Genomic DNA, 20,593 nt, shown 5'->3' on the forward strand with positions numbered 1-20,593 from the left:
TGGGAGCTCCTAGATACATAAAACAATTAATCACAAACAAAAGCAATCTTATTGATAAGAATGTGCTAATTGCAGGGGACTTTAATACCCCACTTACAACAATGGATAGGTCAGCCAGACAAAAAATCACTAAAGAAACAATAGACCTGAATGGCACACTGGAACAGATGGAATTGATAGATATATTTAGAACTCTGCATCCTGACGCTAGGGAATTCACTTTCTTCTCGAGTCCACATGGCACATTCTCCAAGATTGATCACATACTGGGTCATAAAACAGCCCTCCATAAATACAAAAGAACTGAGATCATACCATGCACACTTTCAGATCACAACGCTATGAAACTCAAAATCAACCACAGGAAGAAGTCTGGAAAACCTCCAAAAATGTGGAGGTTAAAAACCACCCTACTAAAGGATGATTGGGTTAATCAGGCAATTAGAGAATAAATTAAAAAATATATGGAGACGAATGAAAATGAGAATACAGCAATTCAAACTCTCTGGGATGCAGCAAAGGCAGTTTTAAGAGGGAAGTTCACTGCAGTCTAGGCCTACCTCAGAAATCAGAAAAAGCACAAACTCAAAACCTAACAGAGCACCTAAGGAAACTAAAAGGAAGCAGCAAGAACAAACCCAGCAAAAGAAATGAAATAATAAAGATCAGAGCAGAATTAAACAAGATAGAATCCACAAAAACAACTGAACAGATCAATGAAACCAAGAGTTGGTTTTTTGAAAAAATAAACAAAATTGATAAACCTCTAGCTAGGCTCCTCAGAAAGAAAAAACATGCAAATAGACAAAATCATGAAGGAAAATGGATCTATTACAACAGATCCCTCAGAAATACAAGCAATCATCAGAGATTACTATGAAAAATTATATGCCAACAAACTGGACAATCTTTTTCTTTTTCCAGTTGTTTTGGCTGTCCCAGGCTCTGTCATCTCCATATCAGCTCTAGCTGTGTCACCTAAAACTCTAGTTTTTGTTCCTTTTTTTTTTTTTTTTTGTCTTTTCTCTGAGATACTGACTTGCCTTCAAATTCACAGATCTTTCCTTTTTCAGTATCCAATGAAGTATATTAAGCCCATCTGGTGAAATTTTCCTTGTTATTTTTCATGTCTGGAATTTCCACTTGATTCTTTTTATTGTTCCCATTTCTCTATTGAGGTTACCCATCTGTTCATCCTATTTTATTTGTTTGTAAAGATTTTATTTTTAAGTAATCTCTACCCAATGTGGGGCTCAAACTGACAACCTCGAGATCAACAGTTACATACTCCACCAACTGAGCCAGCGAGGCACCCCACTCTCCACCTCATTTTAAATCCTTCAACATTTTTATAATAGTTGTCTTAAATTCCTTCTATACTAATTCCAACATTTGTGTCAACTCAGTTAATTTCTCTTAACCTTTTTTCTTCTGGTTATGGGTCATATTTTCCTGCTTTTTAAAATGTCTTGCAGTTTGATATTACATGCTGCCCACACTGGACACAATGCTGAGAATCTGGATCACGTTTCTTTACAGAGGCATTTAATTTATGGGAGCTTCAAACTGATCCTGTCAAGGCTTAGATTTAGGCTTTGTTAGGATGGGTCAAGACTAGCTTTTATCCTAGGGCTAGAGTACCTCAACGCCCATGTTGGAATCTTTTTTATGTTTCAACTGAATGCCCAAAGTGTTCTATGTCTCCATTCTGGCCAGTTGGAACTACAGTATTTCCCAGGCGATGAGACTTCCTCTGTCTCACAGACCTCCTTAACTATTTGGTGGCATGGATTCTCACCACCGTCAGGCATCATTTAGAATCTGGCCAAAGACTAAAGGAGATCCCTTCTCCCTAGTACCCAACTCCACAAATGCCAACCATCCTAGAAGCCCTGAATATAAACTGTTTCCTCTGTCAGGTAAGATGCTGTTGGAAGCCATTTTCTAAACTCACCAAGTCGAGAAAACTCCTTGTGAGGTAAGGCGGGTTTGCAAGGCTCCCACCATCAGATGGTGACCATTGTCTACCCCCCACTCAATTATTTTTGCTTGAGCACCAACCTCCAAGGCGCCTTGTTGACTGGTATCAGGAATGATGTGCCCCCTTATCCTAAAAATATGCTAATTGTGCCCTGTGAAGGAACTTATTATAGGAATTTCTTCTTTTGTGTTTATGGGAGCAAATATTACATTTCCTGAGAAACCTGTTTTACTTCCCCTCAAGAAAACAGGCTATTGATCCTTGCTCACAAAGAACTAACTTTTGCTTTTGCTCTGCTAAAAACATTGCCTTGTATTTGAATGCTGAGGATACCTCTGAAAAGCATCTAAATCACCTACAATCAATCACTATTGATAAAGGTTATACATGAGTCTTCTACCAATCTATGTTCTGGGAAATTTTTACATACCAAAGAATTTGTTATCAGGAATCATTGTCTAAGGCAATTGCCACTCCTGTTTTGTATCCCATACATTTTTTTTTCAATAAATAAAGCTGACTCTCTGGTCAGAGCAGAGATGCCTGCCTGAAGAGCAGAGATGCCTACCTGGTGATCAGAAAGAAGCTCATGGCTCTCTCATTCCCTCCCCCTCTTGCTGACTCTCATCCCTCTACTGCCGACACTGTCCATCCTTCAGGGAACCCTGGACCTGCTGGACCCAGACTCCGGCAAGATGCTGCTCTCTCTGGGTCCAAGTTCCATGTACCACCAACTGTAAAGTGCCCCCAAGCAGAGAGCCACGATAAGTTTTGGGTGTACCTCACGTCTTTTGATTTTATCCACAATCACAAGTCTGTCTGGTCTTTGAATACCTGAAAATACCTGCTTCACATATTTTGTCCAGTTACATAGTCGTTTACAGAAGGAAAATAATTCTAGCACCCAATATTTTATTATGGCCAAACCTGGAAGCTCTTATTTTGACGTTTAATAGCTTTATGAATGGGAAGCTTCAGTTGTTTGCTGAAATTTAAATCCATTTACTCTTTATCTCTCCTCTTGGAGGTAAATAACTCATACTAACTCTTCTTTGCTTAAGACTATCGGGGCATACATATGCTCAACACTGTTAAGACAAAGAAGAAAGAAAAATCCACTTATTTGTCTTATTTTCAAGTGCTGTCTGCCATCTTATATCCTCATAGATTCTATACCATTTCTTATCTGTTTATCTCCTCTGTCCTTTCTCTCTAGAGACCCAGAGACTAAACCTGAATTTAATAACACTTTGTACTCTAGTGTTTGGTCAGATTTTGGTGCAATAGACAGATATTGTTTTGTGTGCATCAGCCTTCCTTTGGGAAATGTTACTTCCCCTACCCCACTCATGTGGTTCTAGAAAGAAAGGCTCCAGTCTTAAATGTCTCCACCTTTGTGACCACGGTTAACTGGTTCAACAGTAGCCACCTGCCTCAATTTGAACCAATCAAGGTTCTTCCCTGGCTTTTTTTTTTCACTGAACTTGACTTGAAGTCTCTACTGGTAAGAGACGCAAGGTTTGCAGCTGTTAGTGCCATACTTTATGTCCACAAAGGAAATAAATTTTCACTGAAAGAGAATGATTAACTGACAAGCAGAAAGAAGCAACGCAGAGACAGAAGAGAAAGAGAACAGATAGAAGAGGAAGAAGAGGAAGGGGAGAGAAAGAGACAGAGACACATCAGTGTCTCCTGATAGTGTTCTAGTCCTTAATTTCCGACGTTCCCAGGTCTCCACAGGTATCCTATACTCTTCTCATGCTTTAGTTATATGAAATACTTGTATTCCTTCTAATAAATCCCATAAGATAGTTCACGTTGGATTTCTGTCATTGCCCTAATATTTTGAAAAATTAGAGAATTGCTCTTTTGGGTCTTAGTCAACATGTATTAATATAGCTGAAGTTCATGTACAATTTTAAAATATGATGTATAGCACTATCTCCTAGGCTCATACCTGCTTGTCTATCACGATAACATCCTGGTAATTTCTTTGACAAAGCCATACCAGGCACATCTCTCTTAGAGCTCCAAAATGTAGTTTTGGATCCTTTGGCAGTTTGCATTAATCTGAGGGAGTGATACACTAACATTCAAGTCCACAGTAATAATGATTGCTACTATTTCTGAGTACCTACTGTGAAACGGCACTTTGATAATATTTTCCATAAATGCTTTTTTTCTACTAAGATACCATGTTTAATTTTCATCCCAAACTAAAATCTTTCAAAATTTTCACCCTTACCATCCATCTTGCAGATGAGAAAACGGCAGTATAACAGCCTGCCACAGGCCAGCCTCTGGTGCATGGTAGAGTCAGGGGCAGGCCCCAAAGACCATGGTGCTGTGCGGTCTTCCACGGGTCCCTCGGCAGCCTGCACACTGCCTTGCTGGAATCAGGCTGTGCCACAGCCATAGCATTTTCCAGATCAAAAATGGCTGTGTGAGGTGTGGTGGGGAGGAGACTATGACATTCTCTCACTTAACTCCAACTCCCACCTCTGATGGTGGGATTGAAGATGAAAGTTCCCAGCTTTATTTTTTGTCTTTCTGGATACCAGGAGTTCACTATCTCTATGCTGAATAGGGAATGGGCTGAATGGGATGGGGAAAATCAAGTACAGGACATGAGTAAATTATTTCAGTGATATGGAACCAAAGTATCCCACTTTATTCTTTACTCTCTGCTTCCCTCTTTAAAACTTAAGCATGGTACTGTAATTCATCATCCAAGAAAATTAGAACACTTTGAAGTTTCTTTAGTTCTTAATCATCTACTTTTCTTAGGTTTGAGGACACTTTTCAAGATCTTATGGATAAGTATTATTTATAAGATTTTATTTTTTTTTAAGTAATCTCTACACTCAATGTGGAGCTTGACCTCACAACCTCAAGATTAAGACTTTGATGATCTGGCATCCCAAGATCTTACGGAAAATTACAAGCATATACCCCAACAGGCAAAAGTGTGGCAAACCTCTACGATTTGGCCAGCTTGAACAATGATCAACACGTGACCAATTTTGGTCCATGTATACCCCACTCACTTCTCTGTCTCATATCAATTTAAAAAATCCCAAACGTGAAATTTCATCAGTAACTATTTCAGTATAGACTTTTAAAAATAAGGACTCTTAAGAAAACAAAGTGCAATAAAATACCTAAAACAAAATGAATAGTAATTCCTTAACATGGACTATCCAGTCAGCATACAAATTTCTAAATACAAATAATCATACACTAACATAATTACCAGCAAATGTGTGTATATGCACATATCACACATGCACACAATATTCAGAAAAAATATTCACACATTATGACTGGGTGAAATGTCCCTCAAGTCTCTCTTAATCCAGAGAGTTCTCCTGCTTTCTTGCAATTTTGAGGGCACACTTTCTTAGTTAACTAAAGCTAAGTCCATCTCAGGTAGACATTAGTGGTGTCTGACCAGATAAGGGCACTCAAAGCTACTAGGGACAGAGAGGGTTGGGGAACCGTGTGCATAGTAAGTGTGGGGAGCTTTTCCTTTGGGGCTTGAAGCAGGGCCGAACAGGTGAAGCCCAGCATTGCTCGCTGAGACCAAGTACTCAGCTTATGCTTGGCATTAACAGAAGGGCCTGGCAGATAGCAGCACGTGTACCACAACCATGTTCTGAAAGGCAGCCCAGCAGAAGCTAGAGGGACTCACTGCATGACCTAACTACCTGAGGTAAGTGGTGAACCCCCCAGGCAGGTTTGGATGGAGTAAATCTGGAACCCATGACGCTAATGAAGCGGGTAGTAAGGGTGGGGGGGGCAGGGGAGCAGGAAAACCCCTATGCACCTGGCATTAAACAACTGGATGTAAAACTAACCAAAATAATTCACTGCTCATCAGATTTAAGGATGCTCTCTAGGCCGTACGACATTCTGACACAGCAGACTCCTAAGTGCTAATGCTGGAACATTTCTTGGCCTCCTAAATGCTGCGGGGGCCCTCTTCAAACTTAACAAAAATGACATGGCTGCCTTGCTCCTCCACCCCAGAGATTCCCAGATGACTTCATCTCTGAGTCCCTGACTACGCTGGTTAGGTCCATTCTCGCCTTCACCATAAAACTGGCAATCTTGGCTTCTCCTGCCCCCGCCCCTCCCCCTCCATCAAGAATAGTGCCTCCAGTCCCCACTTCTTTTGTCCACTTCAATTAATCATTGGTATCTCTCCAATCCAAACTCCGCCCTGGCAGCATCTTCTGCTTAAAGATTTTGTAAGAACCTCAGCAGTCTCCCCAAGGCCCTTGACCTCTATGTGGAAGAAAACCACAGTACTGAACATGGCCTCTGCCACATTACTGCCCACCACCTCCTTTACTCTGCAGAAGAATCACAGATGTACCAAACTGTGGCATCTTGGTGTTTCTAAGTATCCTCCCAGTTGCTACTTCTTTCAATTCTCTCAGAAAGTTAATAAAGACAGGAGGTTTTTTTTCACTGTTTCTGAAAGTAAAGCTTCTCCAACAAAAACCATCTGACTTTCTCTATGCATTAAAATACAGCAAAACAAACCTTCACGTCTAGAATTTTAAGTTAATGGAACCATTTTTTTGTTTCCTTAATTTATTACAACTCTAATTAGCCATGGTTATCATAAATAGCACTTAGCATTAGAAAGAAATGAGTGGCTCTTCTTCTTATAATGCCCTTAATTCCTCGTTAGATTCATTTTACTTGTCAAACCTTCAATTTTGTGTCCCACATTTGAAGGGATTATGCCAAAATTGGTTTTTAAAAAATCAATTTGATTGAGTGGCAACTTTGTGTGCTAGCATACCTCTTTACAGATACAAATACTGATGTTAAGATCCTGTTTAAAATGTAAACTATGGAAAACAAAGTTAATTACAGTGACTCACATAGAAAAATTCACATGACTATAATACATGTACACATGCATAGAAGAGAACAGAGGGAGGTATACCAATGTTCATAGTGCGTATCTTGCTCTTGGTGGTAGAATGGAGAAATGTAATTTTCTTCTTTTTGCTAATCTGTATTTTCTATATTTTCTGTAGTGAAGATGAATAATTATATTTTTAATGTTTTTTTAATTTATTTTCAAGAGACAGAGAGAGACAGCACAAGCAGGGGAGGGTCAGAGAGAGAGGGAGACACAGAATCTGAAGACAGGCTCCAGGCTCTGAGCTGTCAGCACAGAGCCTGACGTGGGGCTTGAACCCATGAACCATGAGATCATGATCTGAGCTGAAGCTGGACGCTTAACCGATTGAGCCACCGAGGCACCCCAACATGAATAATTTTTAAACTTATTAAAATTTGAAAAGTAAATATGAGACCTAAGTGTCAGATGTTTGTAAACACAAGAACTTATAAAAGGGTGGGGATTAACTGACAATATGTATCTAAAACATATTAATATGAACACCATGAAGTTCACAATACTCAGAAGTTAACTATTACTAGTATAATATTTTAAAAGTCTATGTAAGTGGTAAATTTTATGCTATGTAAATTTTACCACAGTAAAAACATGTAAGAATACAGACTCACTCTATATTAATAATTTAAGAAAAATGAATTTAAATTTGGTTGGTTACCTAATTCTCCACCCTAAAGGTACTGGCTTCAAATAGAATATTTTCTTTGAACATATAAATTTGTAGAGAACTTTCTTCAAATTCACATTCAACATCATGATCAAGAAGACCTCATGACACCTTCTCCCAGACACTGGCAGTCTCAGAAGTCACTTCAACACCATCATGGCGAGGGAAAACTGAGGCGCTGAGTGACAAAGTCATTTTCCAGACTCCGTGGTTTTAGGCCAATGACAGTCTCAGAAACAAAACTGGAGGCTTCTTTTTCTTCAGCAAAAACCTCCTGACAAGCTTTCACAAGCTTGTGATCATTCACAAGAGTGGGATATGGAACTACATCATACAACAGATTTTCTCAAACTTTGATTAAAATGACAATGGAGCATTCACTATATCTCTGTAACAGGCATTTAAAAAAATTCAGAGTTAATAAAGAAAAAAATTTTTTTAACGTGATTCAATTTAACTACATAAAAATGTAAAATTTGTAAACATCAATATCCCAAAGCCAACATAAAAGATGGAAATAGGACTGGGATAGGAGGGATGCCTATAGTAAATGGTATTCAAAGAGCTCTTTCATTTAAAAAGTTTTTGCAGACCTCTACTACTGAGAACATTAAACAGCAAGGGACAAATAAAGGATAGGAAGGGCTCACAAAACTGGAAATGTAGTTGGCAAAGGAACTTATGAAAACATATTCAACAAAAGCCTGGAATTACTTATATATAGTTATATATATGTTTATGAAATATATCGCTCTACCTACCTGTCCATCTGTCAATAGCACCTGTTACAAGGTAGCGGGAAATGGAGGCAAATGATTACACAGGTGAAATCAGAAACAGAGCATATAACCTATGAAGAATGGAGGTCACAAAACTGAGGGTTGGCTGGCCAGAAATAAGGGAGATTTGAATCATGGAGAATTTTTAAAGGAGGTAAATTCAAAAAACAAAAATGAAAACAAAAAGCTTCAACTCCTGAATGAGACTCTGAGTTTAAGTTCCACTGTCACTTTAAGAAGTTTCCAACTTCAGTGATATTTGATTTCCATATCTCTAAGGTGAACTGTTCCTTTTCTTTGAAGAGCACATGGAGTTGTTGTATATGATTCTTACATGAAGGAAGTCAAACAATGGTCAATAATTATTTCTCCCACTTAGGGGACAAAAATAACATTTCTGATTTTACCACAGACACCTAGCCATGTAAATAAACCCTGCAGCTGGGAGTAAGTGGTATGCTCAGAAACCCTTAACGGTGAGTGGCCTTACCTCCCCAGGGATAGGGTTCAACAGGAAGCCCTGAGTAGTAGCGTTTGTCTATTTCCACGATATAAATACTCCCAACCCAGGCAACTTCAAGCTAGCAGCATGACTTCATGGACCATGAGGCAGGGAGGAGATGCATATACCCCAGCACACCTCCATGCAGCATTCATACTGTGTGGGGGCAACAGGCATAACCTTGGGAGAAGAGAGAATCATAGTAAAATGTGGACATACGTTAGGAAATGATGAGTTTTGAGGGTTCTTACCTTCATTTAAAAAAAATAACTGTTTATTTGTGAGAGAGACAGAGAATGAGCAGGGAGGGACAGAGAGAGTAAGTGAGTGAGAGAGTGAGAGTGAGAGTGAGAGAGAGAGAGAGAGAGAGAAACACAGAATTGGAAGCAGGCTCCAGGCTCTGAGCTGTCAGCACAGAGCCTGACGTGGGGCTCGAATTCACAAACTGAGATCATGACCTGAGCCGAAGTCAGATGATTAACCAAATGAACCACCCAGGAGTCCCCTCATCTTTTTAAATGTTTGTTTATTTTTGAGAGAGAGACAGAGACAGAGACTCCCAGGTAGACTCTCAGATGTCAGCACAGAGCCTGATGTGGGGCTCAGTCCCACAAACCGTGAGATCATGACCTGAGCCAAAACCGAGTCAGATGCTCAACTTAGGCCACCCAGGCATCCTTCTTACCTTCATTTTTAATATAATTCTAAGTTTTTAATGGTGGTTGTGTCTAACAACTGCTTGAAAACTTCTGAAAATTTAACACTGCTGTTGCATCGTCAGATCATCAGCACTGTAACGGCACTAAACTGAGTCTGGTGCTGGTAAAGCCGGCCCTGCTTACACTCTTGGTCTTTCCCTGTTGACGTCTCTCTAGGACAACCCCAGCTAGGTGGTAGCCCACACTACCTGCAGAGCAGGCCGCCAAATCCAGCAGCTGTCAGTGCGGGGCAGGAGAGGGCAGGCCCCACCATCAGGAGGCAGGCCTGGGGCGGGACCCGCACTCCGGACTACCCCCAGTGGCCTCTGCCCAGTCACCGCAGTCTCAGTCAGCTACTGATTACAGTGCTTTTGCTTTCACATTGTTTCCTAATGTGTTTCCATCATGGACTTAATAACCTTCATGTCAACACGTGGCCTTAAAATATCTGGCGGCGAAGTGGCACCTTTGGAGAAGTGCTGAGATGAAGCACCTCTCCTGTTCTCCAGCACAGCCGTGACTTCCAGGCCTCTGACCCTGCCCGACGGGGACAAGCATACCACAGGGAGCAAGGCCCGAAACCACCCCAGTAAACTGATCTGAGCGCAGCTTAAAGGCGGAAATGCAGGCAAGTAATCTTGCCTTTGAGCGCCAAGAACCAAACTGCCGTTGTAAGGAACATCCACACAGTTCATTTCCATGGCCAAACCCCTGACAGGCACGAAGTCTGGAAGGGAGCTGGCACAGTTGAGAAGGGACAGCAAGCGTGCTGTAGGACAGTATTTCTCACAAGCAGTTCGTGGGTCACCTCCGTCAAAACCACAGTGACGGCTGGCTCAATGAAAATCTCTGGAGTGGACCTCAGGAATCTAAATGAACACCGCCCCGCCCCCCCAGGATTACTGCTTGTGCTGAAGTTGGAGAACCTCCAGTAGAGTAGAAAGAAGAGCCTCGGAGAAAAGACGACCAGAGTTCATCTCAGCAGCTCTCCCACAAGGAGCCAGGCCCTGCTCCACAGGTTAAGTAACATCCCTGAGCTCCAAAGCCCTATTAACTAGGGTTGTTGTAACGATTAACAGGCCCAGTTCAGGGTAAGGCCCAGTACTCTACACAGCCCACAGGAAGTAAGTGTTCGACCACTGCCAGTCTACTGTCTGTCTGTGTCTCCAAGTGGTCGCCCTACTTCCTGTGGTAACCCTCATCTCTCTGGATGGGGGGAAGCCTGCCATCAAGACCACTGTGCAGAAGAGCACAGATTTGAGTGAAGGCGATTTCCTACCTCCTTCTTTCTCGAGGCTGGCAGTCACTGTACCCCACACCCATGAGAGGGTGGATACACCAGGCTAGGGCACTGGGTGATGCCAGGCTGCTGAAGATGCAGCAAAGGTACTCCTTGGAATAAATAGCATCTGGATCACAGGATGGGAATTCACCCCAGACAGCTAACGACAGTCAGGACTGGGAGCTGTTCTGATGCCTAGAAGCCTTAGAACATGGGTGCCCCCAGGACCGTCCTTTACATGTGACACCACAGCATCTGGTGCTACTGGGTCAGCTTGGGTCTTCTTCCCAAAGGGCCTGTCTTTGACAATGGACATGACTATGAGTCCCTTCTTGACACAACACTTGGCTTTGTTCCTTGGAGTTGCCCATTCTTAGATCTGAGTACCCTTCGATATCATGTCCCTTGGCTTCTAGCCTTTGTTCCTGTTGCCTCTGGAAGCTCACTTTGGTGCACAGACTGTAACCTGCAGAGTGGTGAGGAATCCCTAGCCTTCCCTTTGCCACAGAGGGAACTGTGTGTGGTTTCAACAAGTGTGTGTTGGTCTTCTTCGGCTCCAATTTTAAAAAGTGGGGGTAGTGTTTTGCCCTTAACAAGCTGAGGTCTCTAAAATGCTTCTAACCTCTAAGTGTTCCGTGGTGCAGAATATATACCTATTAGTCTGGGAGGTGTTTGTATAGCATTAGCATAATACCTATGGGTAATTTTAATGAACACTTGGCTCAAGACAGAATTTCAGGCAGACATACATATGTGGAATCCAAAGAACAGTTTTCATATTGAATGAGTTTAACTTCTAATCTGGGGGAGAGCAGGCCTGCAGAAGGTGGGCACAGGGTTCAGACCTGTCCTGTGTGGCATGCAGGTCTCTCTTGGACAAAAGGAGGCCTTCCTAGGAGAGGGGTCTGAGTGAGCCCCCCCTCAGGTTTCAAGGGGCTGTTGCAGACAGAGGAAAAAGCATGTGAGCAGCATGTTTTCTCCCTAGACTGAGGGTATGAGGCACACTGCATCAATTCTCAGAGGCCCAATTATTTCTCATTTGTCCAGTGGAGACCATATCTATCTGACCTGTCAATTTCAGAGTTGTTTTGAGTTTAAAAGAAAACCAATACATATGGAACTCCAAGAAAAAATAAACAACACTCTATAAATATAAGGTATCAGGTAAGCTGTGTTTCCCTTCACACTGACAGGTACACTGACGTCCGCCTACACCCCACCTGGGAGCAGGAGGGTTCCTTGCTGAGGGTCCCTTTCTGGGACACATTCACAGCTTTCTTTCTGATGCTGCTGAAAGTTGTCTTGCATTCAGAAGGGAACAGGGGAAGAGTTTTGTGAATTTGGACACGAGAAGCCTTCCGTTTGGCCCCAAATGCTGGCAGCCCTCTTAAAAAGTGAAAACATTAAAAACCAGATGATCTCATAGGTCTTTTCTACCCCTGAAACAGATGGTGTGATTCACGTATGTTTGACATAAATGTACCAGGTTGTGATGATTTGCCTCATTATGCTCAGCTGAAGAGTGAATTAATGGGCAATAATTTGCTGAGAATGTAAAGCATGACCTCCAATTAAAACAGAAGGTGGGAGTGGGTTGTCTCATGGTTAAAGCGATGAACTATGACTCAAGGCCCTGAGTTTCTAATCACAGATCTGTAACCCTGTATGTGACAAAGCGAGGCTTGCTGAGAGGCCTTCAAGACTACCCCTAATATGTATGTGCTGGTCACCCAACCTTAAACGCATTGTCCTAAGTCCTTCCTCTGAGAACAGTGTGGGTGGTAATTAATGGTTAATAATGCTAAAGAGAGAGGCATCAGTAAAGATGCTATATCCAAATATCCATGATACCTTAGCAAGTATTCAGGCTACTACTTAGAGATGCTAGAAATATGCAAGTTCCGCAGTTTCCAGAAGGTCTCTCTGTTGCTTCCCCGTTCAGGTCTGCCGTCTACCCTGTCCAGCACTGTCCAACAGGCATTCTGCCGTGCACGACAGAAATATTTTGTCTACTCTGTCCAGCAGCGGCTACCACTTGCAGATACTGAGCACTTGAAATATGCCTAGCAAGGCACAGGAACTACATTTTACCTGTTATTTAGTTTTAATTTATTGAAACGTATATATAAATAGCCAGAGCTGGCTAACAGCATACAGCTCTAGCTAATTCAAACCTCCTCAAGGCTTCTATCTGCAGGAAGGTGAGGTTGAAAAGATAGCAGAAACTAATTAGCCTTTATGCTCAAAACAGGTGCCCCCCCCCCACCTAGGTTGGTGGGAGAGTAACTGAAACCAAAGTCTGAAGTATGAAATTACTAAAACCAAACCAATAATAAAAGTTTCCCCACATGTCTGTACCATTTCCCTCTCTTTGCACAGGCATTAAAATGGTAAGACATCTAAACTCATTAACAAAACATAAGCTAGATTGCCTTCTTCTAAAGCAAACTTTTCGATACAAACCTGGGAAAATAACGAGTACAAAGAGGTTCCAGAGAAACATTAGGCTCACTCTGTACAATTTTCGGATCACCTCAGAGGAGCCCTCCAGAAGCACCAGCAGGCATTTTGCTACAGATTATTCTTTGTCAAGGGCTGCTCATGATCCCCAGCTCTGCTCACCTCTGTTGTTCAAGCTCCTCTCCCCTCCCCCATGACACACGGTCACGATACCCCACGAGTGAAAATCACGTGCTGCCTCCCACTCCCTCCAGACATAGCGTTTCTTTTCTTTTTCACCTCCTGCATATAAATTCTGTGGCAGGAAACTGTGCATTGCATACTATACAAAACCTTGAGATCTTACTTTCCCACCTTCCCCCTGTAATCCCATGGCCAAAGAGGAGTTTGAACAGTAGCTGTTCTCCTTAATCTGTTCTTATCCTTGAAATGAACTTCCTCAAACTCCACGTGTATAAAGAATTTATTCTTCCTGCATGCCTTAGATTACTGCCCTGCCTTGTGTATCTTTTTTCCCTTGAACGGTGCTTTTCTCAAATATTCTAAGCTCTGACACCAGAACAGGGCTTGCCCACACTGCCTAACCTGTGTCTGATGCAATTAGGGGCTTAATCAATGCTTCCACAGGGTGGATAAAAGACTCTTGGACTCAATGGGATTTTTAAAGCTTTTGGATTTTAACGTGCTTTTTCCAGTTTGGCATATTCCAGAAAAGAATATAACTTTTGCCTCTGGAGGATTTGTTGAGGGGAGGGGATCAGGCTTGATTGTTTAGGGGGAAGGACTTCAGAGCCGGTAATGTATTTCTAGGTCAACGTCATGATTACTGGAAGGTGAGGAAAACAGCTTTGACTTCAGCGGGGAAAAAGTTAGCTTGAGAAATACATTCCCGGTCCCCATTTTTCTCAACAGTGAAATGGAGAAAGAATAAACATCCTTATTCCTGAAGCAGTTGCAGTGCCTAGCGAAAAGGCCAGTGCGTACGAGGGCTGAGACTGGGCAAGGCGTCTGCAGCTCACGCCAGTCCGAGCCCGCTGAACGTGAAGCTCCTCCTGGCCATGTGCCCACTAGCCTCCCGACCTGTAGTGCACCTCCTCACTGGTATATTTTCTAAGATAATTTTAAAGCAGAAAACCATTCATTCTGTTTCCTGTGTCATTCTTAACCAAAAATCTGAGTGCAAATACACAGAAATTTAATTAAAATTTGAGGCTAACCTAGTAATAATGAAAATGCTCCCTCTTTTTCAAGTTAAAAAGTCTCCAACAGTAACGCAATTAGGGTACGTGGGTTGGGTGCATCAGCACCACCCGGGAACTTGCTAGAAACAGGAGTCCATGCCCCCTGCCCCAGATCCACCCAAGGAGAAGCTCTGGGGGCAGGGCCCAGCGATCCGTGTTCTTCAAAAAGATAACCTCCTGATTCTGAACCAACAGGTTAGAACCACTGCTTTGTGGAAATCATCAGAACTACTCAATTTTATATGTGAAGTGTACTAAACAAGTATCCCTAAAATGTCAAATCTTTCCCAATTCCATTAATAAGGTCTGACCCAACAGTAAACTTGTCCAGCCAAGAATCCCTAGTTCCGAATTCCAACCAAACTGTGTGTTGTGCTGTCCGAGATCAGGTCAAGCCTCCCCTATCCCCTCAGGAGGCTCCACGAGGGCCCAAGATGGGCAGGCCCTCCTGAGCTGAGCCCCCTATGCTCATCTGCTTCCTGGTGGGAAACAGGGGGGCTCAAAGGGGACACAGGGCGGGGGGGTGGTTCAGGGATGCCGGAAATCTAGCAATCTTCCATCAGTTTTAATCCTTCCTTTTTTGGAGGGGAACCAATATGTAGTACTTTTCAATCACTATTTCACAAAGCACAATCCAAAAAAAAGACAATGCTTCTAAGATTTTTTTAAAAAAATGAGCATCTCTGCAAATAACTGCTGTTGAGCTGCATGAAGCTGTGCAGCCTTCAAGCTGAATATGGTGATGACAGAATTCACGGCCTGTGTGTGTCTGTCTGCTTACCTCTCTACCCCCAGATCCTTGACCCCCAATCACAAGTACTTCCTAACCAGTACCTTCTAGTCACAGATGTTCTGGCTTTAAACCTTGTCCTTTCCTAGTCTATCACAACTACTCTCCAATTTTAAGGGGAATTTTTACACTATCGTCCACATGATCCAAAGGCTTTCAAATTTCTGTTTGATAACAGTGTTCGCTCATGGAACCTCGTCTTTGCATGCCCTGTGAACACAAGGGCAGAAGAATGTCCAAGCCCCAGACACACAGTAGGATTTTATGAGATTTCTCATCACAGGCACAACCTCCATCCTAAGAGACATGAAATGCAAACTCTCCTCCGTAACTTTTCTCACTTGAAATCACGCCTCTCATCACGACCTATTACACCCACACAGTCATGTGCCACAGGCACTGCACACGGTCTCCAACATTTCAAAGGCTCCAAAGATATTTTTAAAGCCAAAATACAATCTAGGTTGCTATTTTGCAAAGCAACTTTTTAAGGAAGAACAAAGTAATAGATTTTTATGCACGTGGGTAGTTGGCCAACTCACCAAAAGATTGAATGCAGCTGTCGATGAGATCGTCCAGGCTAGCTCCTTTGGCAAAATGTCCCAGAGACACCATCATGCGGAACTGGGTGATCTGGGCCAGGCTGGGGTGAGAGGGGCAGGGGCTGCTGGCTGGCTTCGCCTCTAGTTTTGCCTTCGTGGCAGCTCTGCAGCCATGAGAAGGTTTCCTGGGGAAAGAGCAGAGGCAGTGAGTGCAAGCCAAGCCACCAGGGGCCAGACAGGCTGGCAGCTCCAAGCTCTGAAGGCAGATTGGGCAGGAAAGGAGTATAGATAAAGACAATTAATCCTGAGAGTTGGGCTGATAGAAGACATACCCCTCCCACTTGGCAAATGCACCAAACGGACTGGTTGGCTATTAAAGAGACATTTCCCAAGCAAATAACAAGGTGAGATTTCAGGTCTGCAAGAGCCCAGGGCTCTTCAGCCTGGGGTTCGAATGGCTTTGGCCTGCTGGCTTCGGCTCCTGAACCAGAGAGGCAGAGGCCAGAACATGTAGGCAGCCCTTAGTGCCCAGCAATATTTTAGCTGGGAGTCCAGTGACTTGGGTGTGAAGAATTGTTTAATTTGGTCTCATCTTCAGCTCCATTCATTCATCTTGAGCAATACCAGATATGCCACAGAAAGTCAGGTGGCCTCAAAAACACCTCTGAACTTTAGGGGAGAAGTCAAAGACTAAGGCCCCATGTGTCAGGGAGAGGATTTACGGTGGGGGTGTTTAGATTTTAAGCTAATCCTGCCATTCTCACAAATCTTGAAGATTCTGTTTTCAATTTTTGATAATACAGGCAATCAGTGCGTCAGTTTTTACCACTAAGTACTATCATTCTATCACGTCCTTAATTGGGACATTACTGATTTAAAAAACAAAAACAAAAAACAAAGCAGAGCTTATGTGAGCTTTATTTCAGAACTGAATGTAAAAGGATAAGTCTGGATCTGGAAGTGGCCTAGGAATCCAATAGGTCACCTTCGTCCACTCTCACTTAGCTTTATCTTTGATCATGACCTCATCGGTATAGGTCAAGCTGTTTGCAAAATGATGCATGAAGGTTACATAAGTATTTTACTTTTTTTCCTATTTAAACACATAGATGCCTATCTATAATCTTTTCAGGTTGAATAGTGATAGGTGTTGGTGACTTTTTTGAACATATAATTAATTCTGTGGCTTTGGTTATTTCATAGTTTACTACCGAAGAGGAGGCAAAAAAAAAAAAATACGTACCTCAGATCGATAACTTTAGCTACTCACTATGTATTTTGATAAACATAGGGCATCAGCTTATAATAGGTACTTAATCTATTAGCAAGACAGTGTGATAGGTCCGAGGAAAGGGGACTGGAGTGACAGTCTATGTGAGGTTCGCTGTAAACTATATTCCTTACATTAGGAATTAAGGAAACCAGAAGTTCCTTAATTCAAAAATCCAGTTGGAGAGCCAGACCTCTACCATAAAAGACAACTCTATAAATCTTAAGTGTCCTGTGGGTGTCAAGCATAAGAATTGTGATGTTCTTAGAGGAGAGAGACCCAGTTCCAGGTGGAAGGTTGGGGGAAACTGCTCCAGTAAGACATAATCTCATCCCCCAGAAGGGGCTGAAATGCTTTGATCAAAATGAAATGCTGGGACGCACATGGATTTTGGGAAACCAGCCTGCTAAAAGAGCATGTACTCAACTATGGGCCACTCAGCACAGCCAGACTAGCGGAGGGAAGACCACGCCCTTTGATCTGTTTTGAACTAGCTCCATGGAGCTGGTCTGGCACCGACCACTGGACTCTGCTTTTGGCCGGGGGTGGGCCCAATGAAACTACATCAACAACTGGCTACTCAGAATCTACCAACCAAGACAAGGAAGTGATTTCTGAGAGATGAAGTTGGTGTTACAGGACTTGATTAAGTTTCTGACCATTACTGATTTTTATCCAGGCCCTGTGATAACCCCAGGATCAGATCAGTATCTGAAATCAAGAGAAAGTAACAATGACCATAATGAACTGAGCATCTATGATACAATATGCACTGTCCTGGGGGTTTAAATGGTTTTTAAAGCCTACAGCTCAGAAAGAGATCACCTCCATTTTATGAAGTTGAAACTGAATCTAAAAGCTGCTAAATGACATAGCCTTGGCTGTACGGGTACGGCTCATATGTGCTAGATCTGGGATTTGTACCTGGTGCTTCTCTGGCTTTATCGGATAAATATTTACTATGGCTGGGACCATGCAAGTTTCACTACATTAGAATTAGAAGGAGACGGTCAGAGAGAGGCTGAAAAGTTCAAGACTCCCAAATCACCAAAGCATAGCTGATAACTTAAAAGCCCCACCTCATGCCCTATTCCTTCTGTGAGCCCCTGGAACAGTCTTCAGAGCTGGGCAGGCTCTTCACGGTCATTTCCCAAGCCTTCTGAGTCTGGAGGAAAGGCAATGTGACTGGAGCAGAGGCTGCTAGAAAAGCCAGGCCTCCTGTGCCCCAAGTCTTGTCCCCCCGCCAGGATCCCTTCCCCTCCTAGAAGTACTGACAACTCTCTAAACCTGGGGCTCGTTGTTCAGTGTTGGAAACAGCCTTCTGCCTCCATTGCTGGCTTCCTACCATGAAGACCCCCATCAAGGCAAAGCCGGAAAAGATGAAAACCAAGTTCTTCTCAAGAGAAGTCTTTTTCTCCTAGGCCGTCCACATTACTTCTCTGCAGCCTCCGGAGAGGAGGCGACTCAATCACAGGCCACGGGTCCTATCTACATACAGGGCTCTTTCCCCTGGGGCAGGGAGGTATTAATCTGTCTCTCGACTGTGGGATCCAAGGAACATTCCATTTTCTCTCTCGGTTAGTGGCATCCACCACTAAGGACTCTGAAAAGTGCCCCGGTTCTGATTCTGGTAATGCTTCCTAAATGTTAGCAGTGGGGGAAACCACTTTGGCTCACAAGGTGATTCTTAGAGGTAGATGCTTTTACCAGAACGAAGAGGGACCCAGGTAGATTCAAGTAGAAAGAAAAAGAGTGTGAAGGGAGTATTTAGGGTGGGGGGAAGGGAAGGTGAGAGATGTAATCTGGGAGAGTGGAGGCCAAAGAGACGCACGGTTTGGGCCCAAGACACCAGGGAGAAGGGATGCTACTAAACACGCTGCATCCTGAGAGGTCTGGGAAGATAGGTTATCTGCACCACAAAGTAGGAAACTCGGCTCTTTTGCTGTGCAGGCTCTTGACTGCTGCTTCCCTACAAACCTTCAAATTATTCTGTGTTCTGGTGAAAGGGCAATAGATAAGGATGTAGGAAACATTTCATTATAGGTAGATCTAAGAGTATTTAAAATTCATAGAAAGAATACTCTAAGTCTCCAAAGGCATACTTTTAAAGGACTGTAGCCAAATGTTCCCATGTTAAAAAAAAAAAAAAAAAAAAAAAAAGGCCCGAGAGAGACAGATTAACTTGAAGGTGTTTTCTGAGACTCTGAGTGGCCAAGGCCTCATGGGGTTTGCCGAAGGAAGAAGCAGGGAGGCTATGGAAACTCTGACCCAGCTCAGGTGAAATCCTTTCTACTCACAGGTGCCTCAGCCAAGGGGGCACACTTTCAGCTTGAACTTTTTATGAAATCTAGCCAAGAAGTGTGAGTTAAGTGAAGAAATGGAGGATGAGAACACAGACTTCCACAACTTTCTCTGCAGTGGAAGACGGCTTTGGTGGGCCTCTGGTTAGGATTCTTTCCAGTCCCGTCCTCTCCCTTAGCCCCATAACATAAACTCAATTTAAACTTATAGACGCCCCTCCTCTCAATCTAGGGAAGGTGCCGGGCTGCACCCAGGGGCAAACACTTTCAGGGCTCGGGAGTGCAGAAAGGGCTAAGAACCCGCAGCTCCAAAAAGTCCAGCAGAGCAGAGCTTCCTGCCTCTCGCGGGCACATCTGTGCGGGCCGGTCACACTAGAGTCCACGTGGACGGAGTTGGGAAGAGCGCACTGGCGCGCTGTGCCCAGACCCTCGCTGCTCTAAGGGGACACACTCAAAGTTGCCTGCCCCTACCCCAGGCCTCTTTCCCCTGCCAAGAGACTTTGCACTACCACGCTTCCTTCATCTTCGAGACCCTCCTAACACATCTCTCTAGATTCGCAGTGGGGGTGGAGGGGAGCAGTGTCCACCCAAGAGGCTGTATGTTTCGGGGACCCCCCTCTTCACTCGCAGCAAACGGCCGCGGGCCTTTCCGGACTCTGCCCCGGCTTCGCAAAGCCGGGAGAGGCCGCCAGGTGGCGCTGCCGGAGCCCCGAGCCCGCAGCAGGTGCGGGTGCTACGGAAAGTCTGCGAGTGGGAGAGACCCAGGTGCCGGACGCCGGGGAGCCGGGGAGCCCCGGAGCCGGTGGGGACGGGGGGCTCGGTGCAACTCCGGAGCTCGTCGCGCGCACGACCCAGTTCCCCGCCCCACTTGCCCGGCCGCCCGGCTCCCGGGACTTGGGCCGAGACCCCGGACTGCTGCCGCGCGCACCCCGGGTCAGCAACTTCCCGTAGAAGGAGGCGCCCACGTCGCCCGCCCCACTTCCACCCCCGAGAGGGCTCGGGGGGCCTCCAGCCCCAAGGAAGGAAGCCGGCGCGGCCGAGGGCCCCGGCCCCTACTCACCTCGGAGCCTCTCTCGCCTTGCCCAAGGTGCCCATGGCCGTGGCCGGCGCTCCCGCGGCCGCCTCACCTAGCGCGGCGGAAC

General features: G+C 44.1%; 1 protein-coding gene across 2 annotated transcripts in view; it reads right to left on the reverse strand.

Annotated features, from left to right (window-relative positions):
- Positions 1 to 20,587, reverse strand: part of RASGRP1 (RAS guanyl releasing protein 1) — a 77,797-nt gene extending 57,210 nt beyond the window's left edge. The window contains exons 1-2 of one of the 2 annotated variants that reach the window (XM_029950598.1): positions 20,512 to 20,587; positions 15,882 to 16,066 (exon numbers count right to left, since the gene is read on the reverse strand). In XM_029950598.1, the coding sequence (XP_029806458.1) occupies positions 15,882 to 16,066; positions 20,512 to 20,546 (220 nt within the window). In that variant the 5' untranslated portion in view covers positions 20,547 to 20,587. Of the gene's footprint in view, positions 1 to 15,881; positions 16,067 to 18,230; positions 18,307 to 20,511 lie in introns of those variants that run through there. The other variant, XM_029950599.1, reaches the window with a different exon arrangement.
- Between the last annotated feature and the right edge of the window lie 6 nt (positions 20,588 to 20,593).

The sequence above is a fragment of the Suricata suricatta genome, chromosome 9 (assembly GCF_006229205.1).
Source record: "Suricata suricatta isolate VVHF042 chromosome 9, meerkat_22Aug2017_6uvM2_HiC, whole genome shotgun sequence".
In the NCBI taxonomy this organism is placed as follows: Eukaryota; Metazoa; Chordata; class Mammalia; order Carnivora; family Herpestidae; genus Suricata; species Suricata suricatta.